This window comes from Myotis myotis, unplaced genomic scaffold, assembly GCF_014108235.1.
Source record: "Myotis myotis isolate mMyoMyo1 unplaced genomic scaffold, mMyoMyo1.p scaffold_m19_p_9, whole genome shotgun sequence".
NCBI classification, from domain to species: Eukaryota; Metazoa; Chordata; class Mammalia; order Chiroptera; family Vespertilionidae; genus Myotis; species Myotis myotis.
The window spans coordinates 22478539-22503565 of NW_023416401.1; the positions used below are offsets into that span (position 1 = coordinate 22478539).

Below are 25027 nucleotides of genomic sequence, written 5' to 3' on the forward strand. Positions count from 1 at the left end.
TGGGACCTTTCCGTCCGCAGGCCGAAGCTCTATCCACTGAGCCAAACCGGTTTCGGCCTGTTATTATTCTTAATCTACATCATGTAATTAAAAAGTCTCCCCCTTCTCCATATCCTTGGACCTATCCTATACTATCAGCATGGCTAACAGAAAAGGGCCAAAGCAAGGTGTTCGTTCCCTCCCTCCCTCCCTCCCTCCCTCCCTCCCTCCCTCCCTCCCTCCCTCCTTCCTTTCTTTCTCTTTCTTTCTTTCTTTAACATTTGTTATTGATTTTTCAGAGAGAGAGGAAGAGAGAAAAATCAATGTGAGAATGAAACATCAATTGGCTGTCTCCTGCCGAAACTGGTTTGGCTCAGTGGATAGAGCGTCGGCCTGCGGACTGTAAGGTCCCAGGTTCGATTCCGGTCAAGGGCATGTACCTGGGTTGCGGGCACATCCCCAGTAGGAGATGTGCAGGAGGCAGCTGATCGATGTTTCTCTCTCATCGATGTTTCTAACTCTCTATCTCTCTCCCTTCCTCTCTGTAAAAAATCAATAAAATATATATTTAAAAAAAAAAAAAAAATTGGCTGTCTCCTACACAAACCCTTCTAAGCCAGGAACCAGGTATGTGCCCTGACTGGGAATTGAATCCGCAACCTTTCAGTGTCGCCCAACCAACTGAGCCACACCAGCCAGAGCTAGATGTATTTTCTTGAGCAGTAAAGATCACTAGCCCGACCCTGCAGCCAACAAACAGTGCTCTATGGCAAGCCGGCAGGTTCTAGGTTAAGAGAAACTAGATTAATGAACCAATTTCTTTCCTAACTTCCTACTTCCTTCCTAATTTCCTTCCATATTATTTACTGAGTGTCTCTTAAGTTTATGCACTGGTCTTACAGAAATAAATGAGCTATGGTCTTCATCATCAAGGAATGACCAGACATGCTAACATAATGCTTTAAAAGTTACTGGGTACTGCCGAGACCGGTTTGGCTCAGTGGATAGAGCGTCAGCCTGCGGACTGAAAGGTCCCGGGGTTCGATTCCGGTCGGGGGCAGGTACCTGGGTTGCGGGCATATCCCCAGTGGGGGATGTGCAGGAGGCAGCTGGTCGATGTTTCTCTCTCATCGATGTTTCTAACTCTCTATCTCTCTCCCTTCTTCTCTGTGAAAAATCAATAAAATATATATTTTTTAAAAGTTACTGGGTATGGCATCATACATACAGTATGCAGGGACCTCAAGTGTTCAGTTGATGGATTTTTACATATACACATACACACTTGTGTTAAGTACCATCCAGAGAAGTTACATAACATTTCCAACATTCTGGAAAACCCTTGTGCTCTCATGGGAAGTAACTACGATTCAGACTTCTACCACTATTAATTAGTTTTGTTTTTTATTAAACTTTATATAAATTGAATAGTTATAGTACATGGTTTATTCTTCTGTATTACTGTGTAGTATTTTGTTTTATAAATACACCAACATTTATTTATCCATTTTACTATTGAGAAATATTTGGGTTGCTTCCAATGTTCACGTATGTCTTTCCACTCAGATATCCTGGATACATACATAGGAGTGGAATTACTAAACTACTGTATGTTGGGTTTTAACAGATACTGTCAACATTTTTTCCAAAGTGATCTCAACATTTTTTACAGCCACAAGCAAGGTATGGATGGTTCACCTGACTTGATATTGTCAGTCTTTAAAATTTTAGCCAGCTAGTGGATATGTAATATTATTGTCTCTTTAATTCACATTTCCCTGATAACTGTGGCTGCTGAAAACCTTTTCATATGCTTATTGGCCACGTGGATATCCTCTTTGTGAAGCTCCTATTCAAGTCACTTGTCTATTTTTAAAATTGTCCTCTGTTTTGATTTGCAAGAGCTCTTTATGTATTTCTGATTAGCAAAGAAATCTTGTTGGCTCTTCCTTCAAAATATGTTCAGAATCCAACCGTTTCTCACCATTTCCACTGCTTATACTCTGATCTAAACCAACTTTTTTTCTCACCCAGATTATTCCCAAGAGCCTCCTCACTAGTTGCCCTGCTACTCTGTTCTCAAACATTCACAAGGGTCCTTTTTTATTATGACACCTTTTGCTTAACCTGCTTAAAATATTTCTCTAACTCAGAATAAGCCATGGCTGGTGTGGCTCAGTTGGTTGAGCATCGTCCCATGCACAGAAAGATTGCTGGTTGATTCCCAGTCAGGGCACATATCTGGGTTGTGGGCTTGATCTGGTAGAGGGCATGCAGGAGGCAGCCGATTGATGTTTTGCTCTCATGTTGATATTTCTCTCTCTCAAAATCAATAAAAAAAGAAAAAATAATAACAATAAAGTCAAAGATCTTCCAAAAGTCTACAAAACTCGATAGTATCTGTACCCAGTCTCCCATCTCATCTTGTTACCTGTAGGTCTCCTTGCCTGTTCCTCATATATACAGGCATGCTTCTACCTCAGGGACTTTGCATAGGCTATTCCCTCTGCCTGACGTGCTCTTCACCCCTACATAGCTCCCTTGCTTCTTTACTTCCTCCAATTCTTTGCTCAAATGTTACCTTTATAGTCCAACACTGACCACCTTGTTTAAAACTGTAATCCCCATTCTTGAAATCCTTATCACTCTCTTATTCTAATTTTTTTCCCCATAGCACTTACCACCACTGACTACACACTTTTCTTATTTTTAGGTTTACTAGCAGCCATTCCCTAGAAAATGTTACCCTTTGGAAGTTTTGAACTTATCTGTTTGGCTTCACATCACACATGGGTTCAAAATCTGGCAAATATCTGGAAGGAGAGGTTGATGGTGTGTTGGTTGCAGGCTTCTTCTTCATTTGCTGTAGGCTCCCTTCATGAGGGCAGACATTTTTGTCTCTTTTGTTTCTTGATGTTATCTCGAACACTACTTGGCATATAGTAGGTGCTCAATAAATATGTTTTGAATATATAATGTCAAGAGATTTTTGCTATACAACTTGGTAACAGTATAAAGCAAGTGCTATGGGACCACAGAAGCCGAGCATGTGGGAAAATGAGCAGAGGCTTTGGAAATACAGTGACACCCGAGTTAGACCTCTGCTAGCCAGCATTGAAGTGTCATAATTGCCAACTACCTTTCCAACCTACTACTAAGTCTGCATAATCCAGACTAGAATAGCCAGCAAGCACTCATACATACTGAGAGGAACAACTGCCTCTTCCTCACTACCAGATTCAAATATTCTCTTATTCTTACCTAGCATGGAAAACAGGAAATGATGGTTTCTGAGGGTAGAATTTTGATTGCTATTCAGAGTTTTTAACTAGGACCAAATCCAAGGAAACAGTAACACATGGATGAAGAAAGCACAGGACTTTATTCTGACTACTAAAAGGATGGAGGACTTAAAACATTCTTAATTATAGAAAATTTTCAAGTAAAAAATTAAGAAATTTGAAATAAATTTTCAATTTATTTTTTTGGCAGGGGTTAACAAAATCAATGGTCATCATCAAAATACTGAAAACAGGGTCTTACTCTATCCTAATAGAGAGCAGCATTTCCAAAATACGCATCAAAATTGGAAGGAAATTGGGAAATCAAGATTTTTTTTTTCCTAAACAGAGATTGTGCATAAAAGCAAGATCATGTGTATATAAACACTTAGTGTATACAGATACACACAGATATAAACTAAATCTGCTTGCCAAGCACACTTCCATAACAACCATCTGTTCTCAACTGCTTGGAATTTTCTCAAATCATCCTTCAAAGAAGACCATTTTAATTCATTCACATTCATGTCAGAGACTCACATAATTAAACAGTTTTTCTTAGAAAAAATTTCAAACATTTCAAACCAATTTGCTCCCAACTTCAACCAACCACCTGATTTACTTCTATTTAACTAACCATAAGGAGAGACTATAACAAGAAGCACATCACCTTTTCAAATCATCAAGTATTTCCCAAGTGTCAAGGAAATACAAAAGTAGCATCAAACAAGATGCCCAGTTTCAGGGGTTTACACTCATTCAGGGAAAGCAAAATTAAACAGATTTTTCTTAGATGTCCCAGGATAAAGCTAATTAGTGTGATAGTAACCATAAGCTAACCAGAATGCAGAAGGCAAGAACAGCTTGGAATTCACAGAATAGATGATGTTAGTTGGGCCCAAAAGAATGGTGGTTCATAAGAGGTCAGCAAACAGGAAGGAAAGCCAAAATGAACCCAAAGGATGAAAGAAGGAGTCTATGGGGAGTAGGTTGCATATTTGGAACACTCAGTAACCAGTCTCAGTAGAGCAAAAGCATTATACACAATGAGGAATGGAAATAAATGAGGGTAAACAGGTGCAGCCACATTTTTTTAAAAATCAGGCAGGAGTTTCAACCTTTTAAAGGAGTTAAGAAGTAATCAGCTTAGATTCTTGAGCAGGACACTGAGAAACACCAAACTTTCTCTGGTATTGTGGGAAAATTAGTTTGGTAATGGATTAGGAGGACAGAGACTGCAGCAGGAGACTATACAAGTGCATACTGCAATAACCTGAACACTGGCCTCAGCACAATGGGTAGCAGCAGAAACCAAGAGGAAACAAGTACAGGAGATGATCTGAAGAAAGATTCAGGGTGGGAAATGGCGGTTGTAGCCAATGAAGAAATAGGAAGAATCAAGATCATCCACCCAGGCCAAGTGGATAGGAGCCAAAGCACTGAATCATGGAAGCTGGTACAAAACTAGAGCAGTGCCAAATGCCAAAGAGCACCAAGTCATTTTTGCCAAGGGGTCTGTTTGCAGGCTAGAGTGTCTGCTTGGAGCAAGAAGTAAATGAATACCAATGGGAAAAATATGCCAGTATAAAGAAATGGAGAAAACAAGAGGCTGAGAGAAAAAAGAAAAATATCTCATTCTTGTTTTTCTAACCTACGAGTTAAAAATCGTACCTGTTTACACAATGGGTTTTAAGCATATTGATTCATTATTCATATATTAAATAAATATGTAAGTACAACTCAGTACAAGTCTTTACGTTGGTACTACCTATGTTAGGTGAACATTATGCTAAACTAAAAAGTGACACTTGTTTTGCACGTTTATAATCTGACTGAGGGAACAATGGGGAGTAATATTCAGAACAGTGTGACAGAGGCACTGACAAATCTAAAGAGTCACAGGCTCTGGACAAGTGGGATATGGATTCCAACTGACTCCTGACTTTGGTAATAATAAATAAACAGTTGTAACACCACAAAACAGAGGCTGGAAAGTGCCATAAGTGAGTTTTTGCCTGAATAGTTCCTGGGAATTCATGTAAATTTTACTTTATTGAAATTCATGCCTGAGAGATACAGAGAAGAAGAAAAAAAAAAAATACAAGCCCTATCCTTAAATAGTTCATGGTTTAGAACAGCGGTTTTCAACTGGTCTGCTGCAAGAAATTTTGAAACATGCAATAATACCTGACTATTTAGTCAGGGACACTGACTTCTTTTTATTTAGATTTTCAAATTAAAAAAATGACAATAGCCGAAACCGGTTTGGCTCAGTGGATAGAGAGTCGGCCTGCGGACTGAAGGGTCCTGGGTTCGATTCCGGTCAAGGGCATGTGCCTGGGTTGCGGGCACATCCCCGGTGGGGATGTGCAGGAGGCGGCTGATCGATGTTTCTCTCTCATCGATGTTTCTGACTTTCTATCTCTCTCCCTTCCTCTCTGTAAAAAATCAATAAAATATATTTTAAAAAAAAATAACTCTTGCTTCTCCTTTAAAAAAAAAAAAATGACAATAGTTAACACAACAATAGCCATCCATTGTAAATGAACCAAATTACACCTATTTTTGTTGTTGTTGTTCAGGCAAAATACAGTGTATTTTTTGGTGGGCTGCAGAATTTTAGTAATTAGTTTATGAGTGCTATTAGAAAAAAAGTTGAAAACTGCTGGTTTAGAAGGAAAGCAAAAACTGGCAGGTGTTTAAAGGACAATGAAAAAGTTAATCATAGGAGAATGCTGTGGGAGCATAGGAGAGAGGAACTTATCCGCAGCTCAGGGGGAGTAGGGAGCTTGCTGGGGGAGGCAATAACTGAGCTCAACCTGCCAGGCACAGGAAAAGGCCAAAGCAGAGGGGCTGTCTGCAAAGACACAGTGGTGAGGCACAGGGGAGCACCATGAGTTGAACCTCATTCAAATTAAAGTCCTTTTATTCCAAAAGGCAAAATCATACAAACCACACAAATTGTAGGAGGCAAAACCTGAGACAATCTTGCAAAAATCTATACCCTGTAAATGTACAACTGTGAAAGTTCCCTCTGTTCCAAGTACTAACATCCATGTGACAAAGAATAGGAAAACAAGGAGTTCGTGTCAGGGTGGAAACTTATTTCCAGCCCCTGAATCCCAGCTCCTAGTAAGGGGACTGTCCTCTGGACTCTAAAGCAGGCTGTGCTAATCTGCCAGTCTTGAACTAGAATGAATCATGTGTAAAGATGTTTTTAGCAACTCACCACTAGGTAACCAATACTGAGGTTGCAATCTGGGGCTGGGACAGGGGCCAGCAGCCACAGAATTGGGCTGAGCATGCTGATAAGAGATAGCACAGAATTGCCAACAGGTGCTAGCGGGACCTTTTTTATGCCTTTTCCACACCCTTCTCTGCCCCAAGCTAAAGCCAGCAAGCAAGCAGACACCATCCAAAGGGCCTTGGGAGAAAGATGAAAGAGAGCCTCATCTTCTTCAACTGATTTTCTGTGCCACTGGATGCTTTGAGGACTGCCTGGAATCCAAGATGAGATCCAAGGCTTTTAAGCTTTGCATTAGCCAGGGAAATCTTTGTTCACACCTCACCAGGAAGCCCAATAGATGAAAGTGAAGCTGTTTTGGTCCTGCAGCAGCCAGGACTTTATGGAGCACTGATTTTGAAACCCACTCAACCCCCCTTGCAAGCTATCTGGTCTGCCCTGGGTGCTGGGCCAGGCCTATGGTCTGGTTGCTTTTCTGAACATCAGCACCAAAACCTCTTATCAGGCCTCTTTCTTGCTTAAATTTAGTAACAATTGTTGAGGCATAATTAATGCAAATTCAGATTCTATCTTGTATTTCACTATATATTTCCCTCTCTTTGCTGTATCCTTAAGAGGATAAAAAGAGCTTTAAGATACGTACAATTTCCCTAATTGTTTCTGTCAGATCAGCTAATTCTGCCCTTCAGGTACCAGGAGAGAAGTCATAACAATAACTGAAATATAGTTAATGACTTAGGCTAAATGGCTAGGAGGAGAAAATAAAATATCTTATTGATTTTTAAAAAAATATATTTTTATTGATTTCAGAAAGGAAGGGAGAGGGAGAGAGAGAAACATCAATGATAAGAGAGAATCATTGATTGGCTTGTCTTCTGCATGCCCCACACTGGGGATCGAGCCCACAACTCCGGGCATGTGCCCCAACCAGGAATCGACGACCCATGACCTCCTCAACCACTGAGTCATGCCGGCTGGGGCTCCCTTATAGTTTTTTAAAAACCAAACCAACCATAAAATCTCCAAGGAAGAAAAACCCATTATAAAGCAATATAATCCTATCAATGCACAGCAGTCTGTGAGGGCTACTCTTAACTATTTGCTTGAAAAGTACTACAATGACAATACATCAATTATTATTCCTATTAAGTCTTATATTCCACATGAAACCAAATCTTAGTGCTGGTCACTGATCAACACCTACTATATAATTCTATGACCTGGGTCTTTCTGTGCCTCTTTCTTGATTAAAAAAGGAACAATGACCCTGTTTCTAGCTACCTTCCATGCCAAGAGAGTGAAAGGACATGTGAAGTTATGTAAAACTGCTTCAAATTGGAGGCCAGGTGGTTTCAATAGATAAAGGATTATCGGCTTCAGTGAGCCACACCGGCGCCCAGGAGAAAGGACAGGTATTTGTGCTGCTGCTGCACATGCAGAGCGTGAATTCTGCCAAGTCAGCAACAGTGACTCCGAACCAACAGATAGCCAGAATGTGCTGCTGGCAATGATGCCCCTCCTACATGCTCAGCCTGCTTCTCCTTTGGCTTCTAGTTTCTTCTCTATAAGCTCCTTGGCACAGACCTCCTCCTTTTCAACATTTACCGCTCTTCCTTTCTAACATCTGGGCATCAGGTCCTAATGCTATCTTCTTCCTCCTTGATGTTGCTGCCAGTGGAAAGTCCTAAATGCAAATATGGCCATCCTGCTTCTCTGCTTGAGCCCATCGATGCCTCCTATCCCTCTCTGATCTACAGTATAAAGGCCAAATACCTTAGCTGACATCCAAGGATCTACATTATGTGACTTGTTCTACCCACCACTCAGATCTCATCTCCCAGCGCTCTGCAAACTAGACCGCAGCACTCAGCCACGCTTGTCTATCATACCACAGCCTGTGGTACCATCCAGGCTCTGGGGCTGTAGTTCATGTTGGACATTACCCCTCCTAAAGCCCTGACTGCCCTCCCGTTCCTGTCCATGCCTCCTTCTGTGCAGTTACAGTATCCAGCACATACTTCTAGGACTGCGCTTATCACGGTAGTAGGTCAGCCATACGCTCCTTCTCCTAGTTAACACATTTCGTACCGCTCAGGAGTTTTCTCGTGTTTCGCGCGCCATCTGTTAAGGACCACTCAAGAGTGTTCTTGTTTTTCATGCCCATGGAAAAAGGAGCGAATCTAGATACTTATGTAAATTTTGTTTGGTCCCTCTTCATAGAGGAAAATGTTTTACGCAGTACCATACGTTAAAAAAGTACTAGGAACTTTAATTTTTAATTGTTTAATTGTTTTTGTAAATAAAAATGTTATAATTATTGAAAAACAACACCTAAAGTGCATTATGATGATTTAAATAACGTGCAGTTTGCCCAAAAACGTGTGGTTCCTGGCGTATGTCTTAGAGATTTCTATGCGGTACGCAATGTGTTAAGGCTCCTGGGAGGCAGGGGCCAACCCTTCATGCTCATCCTTGAATTCCAGGACCTGGCCTTGTGGTGGACTCTCAGTATACAAGTTCCAACTGTAATGACTAGTTCACATGATTTTATTCACCAAACAACTATTTATCACATATCAGACTTTTCCATTCTAGTGAGAGAGACAACAAAATGAAATCATAAATCCAAATTACAAGTATAGTAAGTGCTATGAAGGAAACACACAGGAGTGAAATACAGAATCACTAGGCTGAGGGACAGATACTACTTTAAAAGACGGTGAACCAGTCATGTAAAATGTAAAGCACATGGTAAAGAGCATTCCAGGAAGAAGGGACAACACATACAAAGGCCAGTAGGTGGGAAAGAACTGCTAGTTGAGGCATTAAAAGACAGCAAGTCTTTTGGCTGCAGTGTCAAGAGAGGGATAAGGAAAAGTCATTTATCTGAAAAATGCATTTGGTGAAATAGTGTAATGGTAGAGGATCCTGCTTGGCACAGTGAGGGTCTGAATTTTATAAGCAGTAGTTAAAATGATCTAACTTGTGTTAGCAAATAGCCACAGAACAACTCCATCAGGTAGACCAACATCCCATGCAAAGGCGTACCTCTGCCTGCCAAGCCAGGGTAGAAGCTGAGAGGGCAGATGCTCGGCCAGCTCCAAGAACAGCGATTGTTTCCCCATCGTCATCCACCACTTTGAAATCCAGGTCCTCGTTGTATTTTCTGCGCTTCACTTGCCGTCCAGAGCGTCGCTTCTGCAAGGAAAACACATCAGAGAGCTCTGTGAGTCAAAGGGAAAAACTTGTAAAAGAATACTCTCAACTACACTCACTAACATGCAAAGGAGACTTTTCTTACATTACAAAAGGAGTCTTCCTTAAACACAACTCTTTTAAGAACTAAATTCGCTCAAAATGGGACCTAGTTGAGGGAGGGGATCCAAACTGGGGGGAACTGAGAAGGTGTAGTCTTGGAATCCAGTGAGGCATGTTTTATTCATCAACGGCAGTGACTTTTCACCTCCTTCCTGAATTGGGTTCTATTCCAGTAAAACAGGGATGGGAGGTAAACTCCATCATCTTTGAGGTCCCTTCTAGCCAGCCTAGCTGGAAGCTCTGATTTTATGATAATGATATATAATAGTTGATTTTGGCTTTGCTTAAATTCACCAACTTACATAATTCCTAAATTAAATAATACCAATTTTATTAGAACCTTCTAATACTCCTTGAAATACAGGGAGACATGAGACATCTTAAGTGTGACAAAACAAGACTCATGAGTCACCATCTGAGGACTCGTCTATAATTAAGCAGCTTGTGACCTTTCAGAGACAACATTCTGCAACAAAGTGGCCCAGTGGCTTTCCTCCAACATAAAAACACATGGTTCATCTCTGTATACACATCATCCAGGCAGCAGAAACACGCTGGGAACCATTCACCAGCTAGCTCACTCTCAAGCACATAAACCTTAAAAAACAAAAGCAAAACCCCGCCTCCCTTATTTCCTACAAGATATCTCCTGAGCCTCTCTTAGCCTTCCCCCCCTTTCTTCACTGTGTCACCTCTGATACTTAACTTTACATGAGGGGTTCTACATAGAAAGCTGCCCCTAGTCCTACATACAGATCACCATCCTAGAAACACTTAACCCCCTGCCAACTCCCATCAACCCCAATGTGCTTTCTTTTCTGCCAATCAGATATCTAGCAGCCACAAGCCCAAATTTAGAGGCAGTGAGGGGGGGGTTGGCTCTGACACCCCAGACACTACTACTTATTACCACGATGACATCAGGAGCTGACACCTTCCTACAATGAAGATCACCTAGAAACCTATGCGGATCCAGATGGCACTGAAGTTACAGCGGGTCGGTTTTACTTTCAATGGTCCCCTGCAGCAGCACAGTTCAGATGAACTGCTGTGGGCATCAGAGGAGACAGCATTTCAAACGGGAGACTCATGTTGCTTCACTCAGGGAGCGCATGCTGACCAAGGTCATATCTCACCAAGGTCATGTCCTACCACGGGCATGGGCACACTTGGCATATTGTCAGAAACTGCATGTAGGTGGGCAACTCCTTGTTTTCATGTTTGGCCAAACTTTCCTTCCTATTTTGGCATAATAAATACATCCTGACTTTTCCAGCATCTAGGACTATGAAAATGTCCTTGTGCAGACTGGCCCAGCCTTGAGTCCTAAATGCATACTTACATTGCAAAACAGGGCCCTGTGCCTTACCTAGCTTAGCTCTCAACTTCATTTTCCACATTCATTCTCTCTGCAGCCAAATATGCTCCTTTCCAAGAAGGAAGCAAACACCACTAAAAAACTGGGAGATTATTTCATATTAATAATATTATACTAAAGGTCAGGACGCTAGGGAAAAGGTCTGTGGTCTTTTGGTGCTTACCCACCAAAACAATGAAAGCCCAGCCTAGGCCTGTGCACAAGGGATGTAGGCTTGAGAGGGAGAGGAGTGACAGGATCGCGTCAGCAAGATCCCATCTAGCAGCCGTAACCTTCACCAGGGCTCCGGGTCACAGCTGTACCTGGCTGTCTGTAGACTCAGTGGATTCCTCAGGACTCCGCAGGGATGGGTTCGGCAGGCCCTGATCCAGCTCTAAACTCTCCACTGTGGTTTCACTTTTCCTTTTTCCTTTCTTCTTTTTCTCCACTGGGGTTGGTCCTTGCTCCTTGCTACAAGGAGAAATTCAGAATTAAACCTGTTGGGCAGTTTTTGAAACTAAGATTTCTCATATGATCAAAGTTATGATATCACATCCTGGAATCCTTGGACCAGGGTAGGCTTTAGCTGAAAATCTAAAAGAATTTCTTCCCAAAAATATACAAAAACATGGGAAGAAATAGCTTTCCATGCAGAATTCACCTTTTTACACCCCTATTGTGACTCCTATGGCTATGATTAATGTGATAAGAAATAAAATACAGTGGAACCTTGTTTCTCAAATGTCTTCCATCTCAAACAATTCGCTTCTCAACCTGACAACCCTTTCGTGCCGATACCTGTATGATCAGTCACGCATCTCTCAGGTGACAAACAAAGGAGAAAATCCACGAATATGAGTCAGTTTACCACCGCTAAAATCTCAGGATATTGTGCTGTGAATATTTTCGTGTTTTTTTTTGTTTTGTTGCTGCTTATAATTATTGCTATATTTTATTTTTTACTGTACATTTCCTCTCTTTTTTGTTAAATTATCATTTACATTTCATGTCCTTTTTGTTTTTAAAGTGTTTATAGATTAAACAGTACAATAGACATGTACTATATATATAAGAAAGGTTAAAACAGGGAATCATTTAGAGGTCTGGAACAGATTCATTCAATTTACATTATTTCTAATGGGAAAAAATGATTCAGTTTTTGAACAGCCTTCCGGAACGAATTGAGTTCGAGAAATGAGGTCCCATTTTAATATGAACATTGCCAAAAACCTCACTTCCAGTTTATATAAATGTCTTCTCTAGGAAATGCACTTGCTTTGCAGATATTGAGAAACATCAAATTTCAATCTCCCTTTAAGTTACATGGGAAGAGACATCTCCCTAATCTGTCATCATCTTCTATTGAGAATAATCTATGTATAAGACTCAAAGTGAGTACTAAAAACTCAAAAATGAAAAATGAAGACAACACTGTCCCTGCCTTAAGGAGATTACAATTATGAAAATTCCAAAGACCATGCAGAGCCACAGTCCAAAGTCCACCCATTCTGCAACCCTGCTAAGATGGCAACATCTCCTCTAAAAAGCCTTCCTGACCCTCCTACCGCATAGAATCTCTTTCCTACACTGCCAAAGCATTTCAACTGTTCTTTCCTTAAGGTACTCAAACTCTGATCTGTCACCAAAGTTAGTCATTAACTCTTACATGGGCTCAGTACCATACAGTGCCTGGATCCTCTGCAGTTGCTTGATAAACATTTGCTGAATGGACGACTTTTCCTAGAGGACAATATGTATTTGGTTAAGCTGTATATTCGCCTTATGCCTTATAGATAATAAGTATTAAATAAATATTTATTGAATATATAGACAAATGGAGTTTATCAATGGATGGATTAGATTACTTATCATTGGGGAGATTTGGGAAAATGTATTTGAGTGGGGATATACATAGAATTTTGACAGAAGATAGGAATCATCATTATCATAGCTAATACTTATATAACAATACATGCAGGCACAATCACCATCATCCTCATCATCATCACAACTAATACTTATAAACGATACATGCAGACACAGTTCTCTAAGTCCTTTACGTGAATTACCTCCTTTACTTTTCACAAGAACCTTATAAGGCAGATACTAGTCTTATTAGTCTCATTTTATCAGTAGGCACAATGAGGTTCAGTTAGATTTCCAGGGTAACATGACTAGTGAATAGCAGAGAAAAGATTTGAACCCAGACATGCTTTTTTAACCATCATGACATTTTGGGAAATGGAAGAGTTTTAAGAGCACATTTAGTAAAAGACAGTCTGTGTGGCTGGGTGACAAGGAAGTGAACAGAAGTACTAAGTGACAGGGCTAGAAAGAAACCAGGGGTATACCAGCCTAGAGAGTTTAGATTTCAGCTTCATTCTGTGTGAAAGGGCCATGATGGTATGCTCACACAAGAGGCAATGAAGACCTAGGCTAGATATAATCAATAAAAACTCAAAGGTGGAAATAATTTTAAAGATTCAGCTGAAGTAGAACCAGTAAGTCTTGGCAAATGACAGAATGGGAAATGTGGATATTTTCCATCAAGTGAGTTACTGGACGGTGTCGGGGGAAAGGAGAACCGAGGGCCTTGTTTGGAGAAGGGAAATCCAGCATGATGAACTGTGGGAGGACTAGCACCCGCTGATGACTGGTCAGCATGAACAGCCCACCCTCAATTCCTCAGGTTGAAGACTGACGGGTCTATCTATCAGGAAAGTTATGAAAATTATTCTGGTCCAACTAAAGGCAATGAAACTCAAGGGGTCCTGCCATTTTAGAGGATTACACCTTTGAATAAGAGGTTTGCCCTCTCAAGCAGGGGGCGGGGAAGCAAAACTTCTCCCACTTATCAGTTCAGGACAGGAGACTCAGGTGAAACAGTTTTAAAAGATGCTAAATTTTCACAGGAATATGTATCTCATGTTATGTGGCTTCTCACTAAGAAAACTGTATAGCAATTTATATTCTACAAAGCACTTTTTGTGTTCTGAGCCTCACTGAACTGCGATTCCATGAGGGAGCAGAGCAGATGAGTCATCTATTGCAGATGAAGAAACAGGTTTGACAGCAGCACAGGCCCCAAAGTCAGCAGCAAAGCAGAGCCCAGCCAGCACTTAGCTATAAAAAAGAGGAATCTCTTACCGTTTGGGGCAGCATGGATGGACCTGGAAAGTATTATGCTAAGTGAAATCTGAGAAAGACAAATATCACACGATCTCACTTATTTGTGGAATCTAATGAATAAAATGAATTGACCAACAAAATAAGACCGGAAGCCTAGAGGCATGGAACAGACTGACATACGTCATGGTGCGGTTGGGCGGGCGAGAAGAGATAAACCAAAGAACTTATGTACTTATATGCATAGCCCATGGACATGGGCAATAGGGCAGTGAAGACCTAAAGGGGTGAGTAGAGGCTGGGAGGAGGCGGGTAAAAGGGGGAGAAAATGGGAGGTATCTGTAATACTATCAACAATAAAAAATATATATATTTAAAATTAAAACAAAAACCCCTTGATTTTATAATAAAACATATACTTACTTTAAAGAAAGCATCTACCATGTGTTTATGACATGCAAGAAACTTCAAATACATAAAACTACTAGAAGCTAAAATTGGTAGTTAGAAACTGGGTGTTAGATCTGAGTATGAGGAGAAAAGTCTGGGTATGTGTCACAACACTGTATTACAATGATTTTTCTTTTATTACTTTGCTCCCATGGATTCCGGTAATGAAAATTTTTATTTACCAAACAAATTGCATTATTTGAAAAAAGATTAATCTTCCCATTTTTAAATTAAATTTTATAACATGTCCATCAAAGTCTTAGCAGATAAGAATCAGTTACTGCCATAGTGAGTTGCCACAATTCCCAAGCTCAGAATGACTGAAAACAGCTCATGATGGCAATCACTGCCCCACAGACATGCATAGGTCTGGGGAGTCCAGCCCAAGAGCCACTGCTCCACCCTAGGAACAACTCTTCAGAGAAGCGTCCAGTCCAGGCCTTGCCACAGGCTCTGTTCTTCTTCCTAGGAGTACAACACTGAAAACAGGGATACTGCCCCCAAAGAGCTCATTTGCAAAATTAACTCAACTTTTACTTAATGCCCATATTAGTTCAGCCTATATCCAGAGAACTGAGTTGGGCACAGGTTTTTTGAACATTGGTTAAAAGAAAAAAATGCAAAAAACCCCTAATTGTTTTGGTGCAGATATAGTCAGCTATAGACAAAATGAGAAACAAATCACCCTGTCCTCAGTCCCTTTAAAACAAACCCCACTTTCCAGTCAGAATCGCTTTTCACTGATACCTCCCTAACTCCAAATATGCTCACGCCTCTAGTTCCTTAGTTATCCACATGAAGACCAGTTATAGGCATCCTGATTTGAAAGTTAATGAATTTAAATCTTATATATCTCCCCACTTCTTCCTCTACTCAATATTTTTGCTGTTTTTAATCAAGGCAACCATGTTTTAAATTTTCCTTAATTTTTCTTGTTAAACTTTCTTTTTCATAACCCATTTTTGTTTTGCAGACAAAGCTTCATCTTGATCTGAGGATTCTAACTTAAAATCTTACAAGTTCTTTTCTTTGATTGTTTCTCCTGAAGACAGCTGTTCTGCTCATTTCTCTTTTCCTCTTCTTTGCTGCTTGCTTTCCTCACAGTCTCATGATCTTTGGTGAACTGTTCCTATTTAAAATGAATGAGGTTGACAACGCAGGTGTCTGGTGAGGCTATCTGCTGCCTAATAAGTTACTTTCTCCAACAAGCCTTGGACTGGGAGGCCAGGCCTGGGAACATGCATACAGGTGCCGCCCCTCCCCCTCCCTTTTAGAGTATGGGCAGGGAAAGGCAGAGAAGCTAGTGCCCCTTGACTCCCTTCTTGTGGATGTCAGTCTCCACTTGGAGCCCTAGAACCTCCCCCAGAGTAAACTGCTCAATATCCCTAGAGCAGTGGTTCCCAACCTTTTATTGGACATGCTCCACCTAAGCATCTCTAAAACTTCATGCCCCCCTCCCCGTGACATACGATTCTTATTATTCAAAAAGTGAACTCCTAGACAGTGGAGGAAGCCTAAAAGGCCATTAACTTGCTTTAAACAAGCTTCCAAAGAACATGGCATCCATGAAAGAGAAAAATAAAAGAACGAAAGGACAGTTGAAGTACTAAGGAAGAAATACACTAAGAAATTGTTAAAAAAAAATTCACTGTTAATATCTCATTCTCAAATTGTCCCCCTGTAGGGTGTGTGCCCCACATTGGGAACCACGGCTCTAGAGCAATTGCCTGACTTCAGCCTAGAGCTGACAAACCACACTGCCACTCTGCAGATAGCCCCTGCAGGTCTACTATGAGGAGGAAGCACTTGTACCTCTGCCACAAGCATAGCTCCTGCACGTGCTCTGAGCTGGGACTCCCTCCGCAGCATTTATCCATCAGTAAGATACCACTGGCCTTCCTCATCCAGAAATTCCTAACATTGCTCATCTTTGAAGAATGTATTCCCTCTGTTCTTCCAGTCATTTCATTAAGATTTAATGAATGGAAAATAAAAGTATGCTCAGTCTACCATCATAAAATTGAAAATACCCCCCAAAGAACATTTATTTAAATGCATTCTGGTCTTTTGCTTCATTTTTTCTCATGTACTAATTCCTTTAATACCTGGCTCAATATTCACCTCTTCCAAGGGACTCCCTGGAACAGAAATGAAATACTCTTAATCTTCTAAATTCTTTTAGCTATCCTAAACACAGTTATACTAGGTTCTTTTGTTTGCTTGTATTTTTTTATTTTATTTGAATGCTTGCAAGGCTGTTTCTCTAACTCCTGAAAGCTCCTCAAAGATAGGGCCTGTAGATGATACTTCTATGACACTTTCCTTCCTCAACTATCCCATTCCCAACAAAAGGACTTATAAACAAAGCAAGGCACACAGGACACACTAAATATATACCAGAAAAATAAATCAAGCATTAGTATTTTAGTAACTGCTTCCTTATCGATCAAGTCAAAGTCCACCATACATGAGACCATAATTTAGAAAGCTCTCGGATTACAGGGGAAGCACTCCAGGTATTCTTAGAAAACTAGGAATGGAGACTTAGTCCAAAGCGTCAGAGATGGTCTCTGCCCTTATCATTTATATTCTTCCCCTACTTAACATAAAGCCCAGTGGGTTCAAAACACAAGGTGTCTATTCATTGTCTTCTTTCTTCTAATAAATTATTAGAATGTAAAAACAGAAAGAATCTGGTCAACTGACTGCTCTGGAGCCAAATTGTCCCCTCGACCAGGAGTCCAACCAGGAGTTCCACCAGGGGGTGGGGCTGCCCATAGCCCTGCCCCCCACACACACCAGCCCCACCCTTGATCACCCCCCCCACCCTGATCGGGGGCGGCCCCTTCCCCTGGCTAGACCCAACCCGTGCATGAATTCGTGCACCAGGCCTCTAGTTCCTCAATAAAGATATGCACTCTACAAAGGAGATGACCTTCAAACAGGGAGGCAGAGCTGAGCTGACTGAATTTTACTCATCCTGAACCACAGTTATCAGCTGACTCACAGCTCAAATGGTTATATGATCAGAAACTCTGGGGCTTAACTTTCTAGAAGCAACCATCAAAGAAGGAAATCAGAAAAGGTAAAACCTTACTTCCAAGATGTTACTAAACTTATTGGATGGGAGAAAAATCTGCTCTGAGTTGACAAAACAACAACAAAGAGGGTAAAAAGCTGAGGCACAGAAACTGGTGCTTGTGTTGGAAAAAACTCAGTTTTCCACCTTCCTGTGCAGAGAAAACCCAGTTCTTACAATGTTCCTCTCCTGTGAGTCCCTTTACTACTCACACAAAACCCTTCACTTCTGACACTTCTGGTCACCCAGCATTTCTCCTCCTACAAAAACAATTCTCGGACACCAGCAATTAACTCAATTCTGACACCATCTACACAGAGATAGCAGCAGATTCCACAGGGTAAGGGATCAGTGCCACAAGACAGGCTGCCCTCCCACCCCACTTTCAACGCCAGTCACCATCCCAGATTGTCACCCATGATTCTAACCAACCAGCTCTAAATTAGAGGTTCCAATGACCCACTCCCTGGGTTCAATTAATTTGCAAGAGCGGCTCACAGAACCCAGGGAAGCACGTTTATCGGTTTGATAAACGATATGATGAAGGACAAAGATGTACAGTCAGAGGGAGAGATACATTGGAGAAGCTCTGAGAGGGTCCTGAGCACATGAGCTTCTTCCTTTTGGAGCTGGCGTGCATCACCCTCCCAGCACATGAATGTGTTCACTAACCTGGAAGCTCTCCGAATCCCCTACACTTGACATTTTATGGAGACTTCCTCACATAGGCATGAGGCATGAGGCATGATCAATTTTAACTATTTCTAGCCCTTCTCCCCTCTCCGAAGGATAAAGGGGTATGGCTGAAAATTCCAAGCTTCTAATCATGGGTTGGTCTTTAGTGACCAGCCCCCGAGTAGCCATTCAGGAACCCACCCAGAGTTGCCTCATTAGAACATTTCACTTCTTTAATTATAAAATGAAAATACCACTTACTGTTATTGAACAATGGAAGTTATTATATGCTATGTTATATGAATCTTATTTTCAGGGAGAAGAGCTCTATCCATTAGTTCCAAGAAAACAATCAAATTTTATATATATAGATATATATAGATATATACATTCTACTGAATGACTAGAACAACCAGTGGACCAGGTGCTATTATACACACTGACCACCAGGGGGCAGACGCTCAATGCAGGAGCTGCCCTCTGGTGGTCAGTGCACTCCCACAGACAACCTCCCATGGCCAGCCAACATCCTGTGGCCAGCCAACCTCCCACAGTCCCTCTGCCCCACCACTGGCCGGCCAACCTCCCACAGCCCCTCCACTCCCTGGCCCAGCCAACCTCCCACAGGGGTCTGGGCAAGACACCCTGATTGGTCCCGATTGCCGGCCAGGCCGAGGGACCCCACCCATGCACGAATTTGTGCCCCAGGCCTCTAGTGTGTGTGTGTGTGTGTGTGTATAAAATGTATGTTAATAATATATAAAATCATATCTATATATATAAAAGGCTAATATGCAAAGTGTCCCTATGAGAGTTCGACCAGGAGTTCTATCACTCGCTATGGTGGTCAGCATGAAACAGAGGGAGGCCCCGGCCAACATCCGGCAGCTGGCAGTGGGGGAAGGGAGGCCCCGGCCGGCAGCCAAAAGGAAGGCCCCGGCCGGCAATCAGAAGGCTCCGATAGGCCCTGATCGCCGGCCAGGCCTAGGGATCCTACTTGTGCATGCATTTCGTGTACCAGGCCTCTAGTATTATATAAATACATATTTCATACACAAATTAAATTTATATTATATATAAATTAAATATATTTATATAAAATAAATTTTATGCCTCCTATGTAGCCAATAACCTGACAAACCTCTCTAGTGATGGACCCCCAGAACCATAAAAAAACAAAAAGCATGGTAGTCCTGATCTCAGGCACTTAACTTTTGTTGAGGAGACAAGTCACGCATACATGAAAACAAAAGTGTATGTATGCTCTAGCCCAGTGGTCGGCAAACTGCAGCTCGGCAAACCGCGGCTCGCGAGCCACATGTGGCTCTTTGGCCCCTTGAGTGTGGCTCTTCCACAAAATACCGGCTCTTCCATAAAATACCGACTTCTGCGCACGGGCCACGAAGTTTCAATTGCACTGTACATGCATGCCTGCACGTGGTATTTTGTGGAAGAGTCACAGTCAAGGGGCCAAAGAGCCGCATGTGGCTCACGAGCCGCGATTTGCCGACCATGGCCCTAGCCGGTTTGGCTCAGTAGATAGAGTGCTGGCCTGTGGACCGAAGGGGTCCTGGGTTCAATCCTGGTCAAGGGCACATACCTTGTTTGCAGGCTCCTCCCAGGCCCGAGACCTGGTCAGGCGTGCACAGGAGGCAACCAATCAATTGTGTTTCTCTCACATCGATATTTCTCTCTTTCCCTCTCTCTTCCACTCTCCCTAAAAATCAACAGAAAAATATCCTTTGATGAGGATTAACAAAAAAACAACAGTGTATGATGGAGAGGTAGCCTATTGCAGAGGGAAGTGTACAAAACTGGCGATCAGGACGTCTTGTTTACAAGTTATTGCTCTGTGGGTCTCCATTTCCCTGGCTGCGGTAACAGGGTTGGACTAGGTCTCTTTTAGTCTTCCCGGGTGTAAACATCTCTGACTGACAATGCAAAGTAAGGTTTCAAATGCCATGGAAATTGAGATGGGATGGGTGAGCACACTGGTTTGGGGAAGCTCTGTGGAGGAACTGAGACTTGCACTGAGAACTGAAGAATGGAGAGGACATGGAACACTGGGAGGACAAAGGGCATAATGTTGGGACAAAGAGCAAGAGCAATCTGAAGGAGAAATGAGTCAAGTACCTTTAAGGGGTAGTGAGTTCAACCTGGCAAGGTCTGTTGTCAGAGGCAGGAAGGCAGGAAGGCAGGGAGAAGTCAGACCCCAAAGGATTTATATAACAGAAAAAGGAGTCTGGATTTTGTCCTGGAGGCAGCAGGAACAATCAGAAGTTTCTAAGCAGGTATAAAATGTTAGAGGAAATCTCATTTCCCTGTCCCAGGGTTTTCATGAGGAAAATCATGTTTTACTACCAAGGAGGGAACAATATTGAAAACACATTTTCAGCCTTTCTTCAAACTCTTCTCACTTCTCTGACTGGGGACCTACCAGACTAGTGAGACTCGGAAAAGGAATGGAGCACGTGTAGCCCGGCGCCCTTTCTGCTCAGGGACAAGCCTGCAGTTCTGGTGGATAAACTCAACAGAGCAAGTAACTTACAAGAAGCCTGATTCTGGCAACAAGCCAATGGAGATTTGTCAATCCAGTTTATCAGTAATAAAGCTGATAAGTGCATCTCCATCTCTGTTGACTATTTCTCAGCTGGTGTGAAGGAAGAGAGGGGAAGAGGGGGTTTGATTTATACCACCAATTATAAACATAAATAAGAAAACAGCAGTGCTTCAGAAAGATTAGCCAGGTGGCAGCTAGCAAGATGGACTGAAGGAGGAAAAGACTGGAAGCCCCTAAATCACTTCTGGAGCAACTGCAATAATCCAAGCATTCAGCGAACCATTTGTAACCATCAAGTATTATCTGGGGGCTAATCAATAACTGCTTACATCAAGACATGTACTTGAGCCAATCTGCAAGATGATAAATCAAAGAGCTAAAAAAAACCTGAGACTTAATTACCAACATATATTTTTTACCAATTAATCACGCTGTCATAACTAAAATTGCTTTTGCTGACCAGTAGGGTCATTAATTAAAGGAACAAAAACAATTTTATAAATATATAAAGGACAAGAAGTGAAAGGCTTGCCATCCAGAACCCCAATGGGCTACACAGAAAAATTCTATTATGTTACAAGTCACTCTTACATAGTCCCAAAATCAAGAGAGAGAAAGCTTCATGGAACTTGCCCACATTTATAAAGGAATAACTAGCCCTATCTATACATCAGCATCCTCCCAAAGGGTATCTTCAGAATTTCTAAACCTCAAGAGATTCTGTTTTCTAAGTTAGCAGCCCTTGAAAGCACTACCAAACACTTGTCCAACTCATATTATATACAGACTAATCAGATCAAAATCAGGTTCCTTTAATATCTTCTACACATACATTTGCCACAAAATGGACTTTCCAACAATGTCTGTATTCATCACCTTGTTTCACATTTTATCCAAAGTAAATGTGAATTCCTTTTAGAAAGGGAAGAAAATTGTAAGCACCAGTGGCTAAAGTGAGTTCAGACACCTATGGCTTTCCAGCTTTCTACTGCCTTACATACAAACCAAGCCCCTTATTAGAGCTGTGAAGCTCTCCTCCAATTACCCTGATTCTAACACATTATCCTCAGGATCCTCTCTGTTTTCTATAATAACCAAAATAAGTCACTCCACTAGCTCACATCTGACTCTCCCTCTTCACACATGCTATTACCTGAGGACCACTTCAGTTTCCCAAAGAAATATGAAGAGGAAAGTTATTGGCAGAAGACAGAAACTCACTCTGCCACCCCCTACACACATCAGAGGTCAGAGTATACACACTAGGTTCATTGAGAAACAGAGCCCACAAGTTTCTCATTAGCCAGAATCCTGATTTTACCTATCTGTCTTGACCTTCTGGGGCAGGCAGACATTCCTAGGATCCCACACAAGCCTCTACAATAGACAAAAGATGAAATCTCCCACCAGACAGAAGGAAATGAACTTGATAAGACAGTCTTAACTTGGATTACAAAATCATCCATCTGGTCTCAACCAACTGTCCTTCTGAAAATGAACTGAACCATATAGTAAATTCAGAGTCGCAGCAGACAACCTACAATGCTTTCTCTCTTCAAGTTACTTCTTCCATGCCTCACTTAAAACAGGATGGACTCACTACTTTATGTTCTGTTAGCATTTGCATCTTTGTGTTTTTATGGGTGCCCCTGGTCTATATTCTACCTCTGCACTTAGATTTTAGAAACTTAAATTCCTCTTAAATATATATAAAAAGTTATATATTTGTTGTTTTGTATGTCCTCAAAATATGTTTGGCACAAAGAACTGAGACATAAACCAAACATAAATATTACATTTGTATACAGATGACAAATGTTGAATTCCCTGAGTGCATTTGGATCCTGATAGAATCTGCAGCCAGGGCCCTCAGTTATCACCCAAGTCCGTACTTGGCCCGTGTCCTCTGATCTCCCTCTACATGTGGTCTCCTCTGGTCTCATTTACTCACCATTTCTTGAGCACCTACGGACATGTCAGGTGCGGTGTTAATTACTGAATGCAAATAAAGACTACGAATGAATGGTCCTGCACTCAAGAGCTCACAGCCTAGGGAAGTTTGGCATCCTTTTCTTCTGTGCACACCCATGGCTTTCGCAGGTCACCTACACCACTGATTCCCAGGACTGTACCCCTTCTTTGCCGCTGTACGCTGCTGCTGTTCTAAAACCCGCTGCCCTCCCTGAATCACACTTGTGACGTCCCTTCCCTTCCATGCTGTGCATGCTAACATACTCTAATTTTTAATTCAAACGGAATGGCAAGAAATTGTAGGGCCAGTACTAGGTTATCTTGCTCTCATTACGAGATGAGAAAATAGTTCATTTTGGCAGAACATAGTAAAGTTGTGTCCAGGGGCTGGAGTAAGCCCAAAGGCAGAGACAGAGCCAAGAGCTCGGAATGGGGTGAAAGGGACGCACCTGGCCTTCCTGGACTTCGTCCTGGCTGTAGAGTCAGCACCGCTCCTCTTCTCTTTGGCCTCTTTGGTGCCCGAGGCCTCCCGGGGCTTCCGTGCTTTCTTTGCTCCATCCTTCTGCTTAGGATCCTTGGGCTCCTTGGCCCTCCTGGGCTCCTTGGCCTTTCTGGGTTCCTTTGGCTCTCTAGGTTCTCGCTTTCTCTTTGGCTTGGGCTCCCTGTCCTTTCTTCCCTTTGCTGCCCCCTCTTGCTCTACTGGATCCTTTTTCTTCCGTTTCTTCTTCACTCCAGTGCCCCCTCCTCCACTGTCCTCCATCCCATTATGAGATGTCATTTTCCTAGGAAAAAGGGTCTCAGCTTCCTCTTCAGCAGTGTACAGGTCCTTCTGGGGCAGACAGTGACTGGCAACATCTTCAATTTTTTCTTCCTGATCAGTGCTGTGGTCAAACGGGGAGGGGGATTTGTAGTCAAAAGTGACGGAGGCATCAGACATTGGGGAGTGATTCAGAACTTTTAAATGTGACAACTATAAAAAGAGAGAAACAAGAGTATTACTCTTCTTTTGCATGCTTTATGCAAGGAACATTATTAAGTTTGAAGGCATGTATTTGTTCAACATTTACTAAGTTCCTACTATGTGTCAGTTTGTCCTGGGTTAGGCCTTGGGGATATGGTGGCGAACAGGACACACATTATTTGCCTTTCCTCTGGTGGAGCTATACCAAGTCATTGCTAATAAGAAATTATGTGAGAAATTCATATGTAAAAACCTCAAGGATTTTCCACGTTATATGCAAAATTCTGAAACATTTTTTAAGCTCCATATTGTTAAACAGGTAACAACAACAGTTTCCCACAAAATACCTTTAGATGGCACTAGCAGAAACAAACCCAAGGCACACCGTTCTCACCTAGGGTTGCACTTATCATGCTCATACACAAAAATTCTGTTCAAATGTGTTCATGAATAAAGGTAATATTAAATGGGGTGATAAGGATGCAGCGTCAAACTCAGTATGTTGCTTTATATCTCCCAAATCTTTGCTCTCACATATCATTAAGCAGCATCAAAATTCAGCTGGTTTGATTTTCAATAAGAAAATTTGCATCATTCAAAATTATGCCTTTTATTATTAAGTAAAAATGGTGTTCTACTGTATGATAGCCTAACTTATTCACCAGATTCGCACCAAACAACCTTTGGCCACATGAAAAAAACAACTACCATATAGAAGAAAGCTTTCTTGTAATGGATGCCATTAGAAAGAATGTGTCACAGAGGCTAAAGGCAACCCTAAAAAGGAAGTTCCAAAGCTGTTTTTGAGCACCATCAAATAAAGGTACAGTCTCCTAAAGTTACCACTTTTAAAGAAACATCTCCTTGGAAACATAAGTTACAGCTCATACTTTCAGGTCTGGTGTGGCAAAGTGCATTTGTCATTTCATAACTAAGATAAGGTTGGCAGTAATCAGGTAAAAACATGGATGCTAGATTCACAGAGCAACACACTCTCCTGTAATAACCAAAATAACTCCCTTATTT

The 25027-nt window shown here is 41.7% G+C and overlaps 1 protein-coding gene across 1 annotated transcript in view; it reads right to left on the reverse strand.

Moving 5' to 3' along the window:
- The window catches only part of CHD6 (chromodomain helicase DNA binding protein 6), a 181752-nt gene that overhangs the window by 98694 nt on the left and 58031 nt on the right, over positions 1-25027 (reverse strand). The window contains exons 3-5 of the mRNA XM_036321729.1: positions 23490-24010; positions 11503-11650; positions 9553-9702 (exon numbers count right to left, since the gene is read on the reverse strand). Of these exons, the coding sequence (XP_036177622.1) occupies positions 9553-9702; positions 11503-11650; positions 23490-24010 (819 nt within the window). The remainder of the gene's footprint in view (positions 1-9552; positions 9703-11502; positions 11651-23489; positions 24011-25027) is intronic.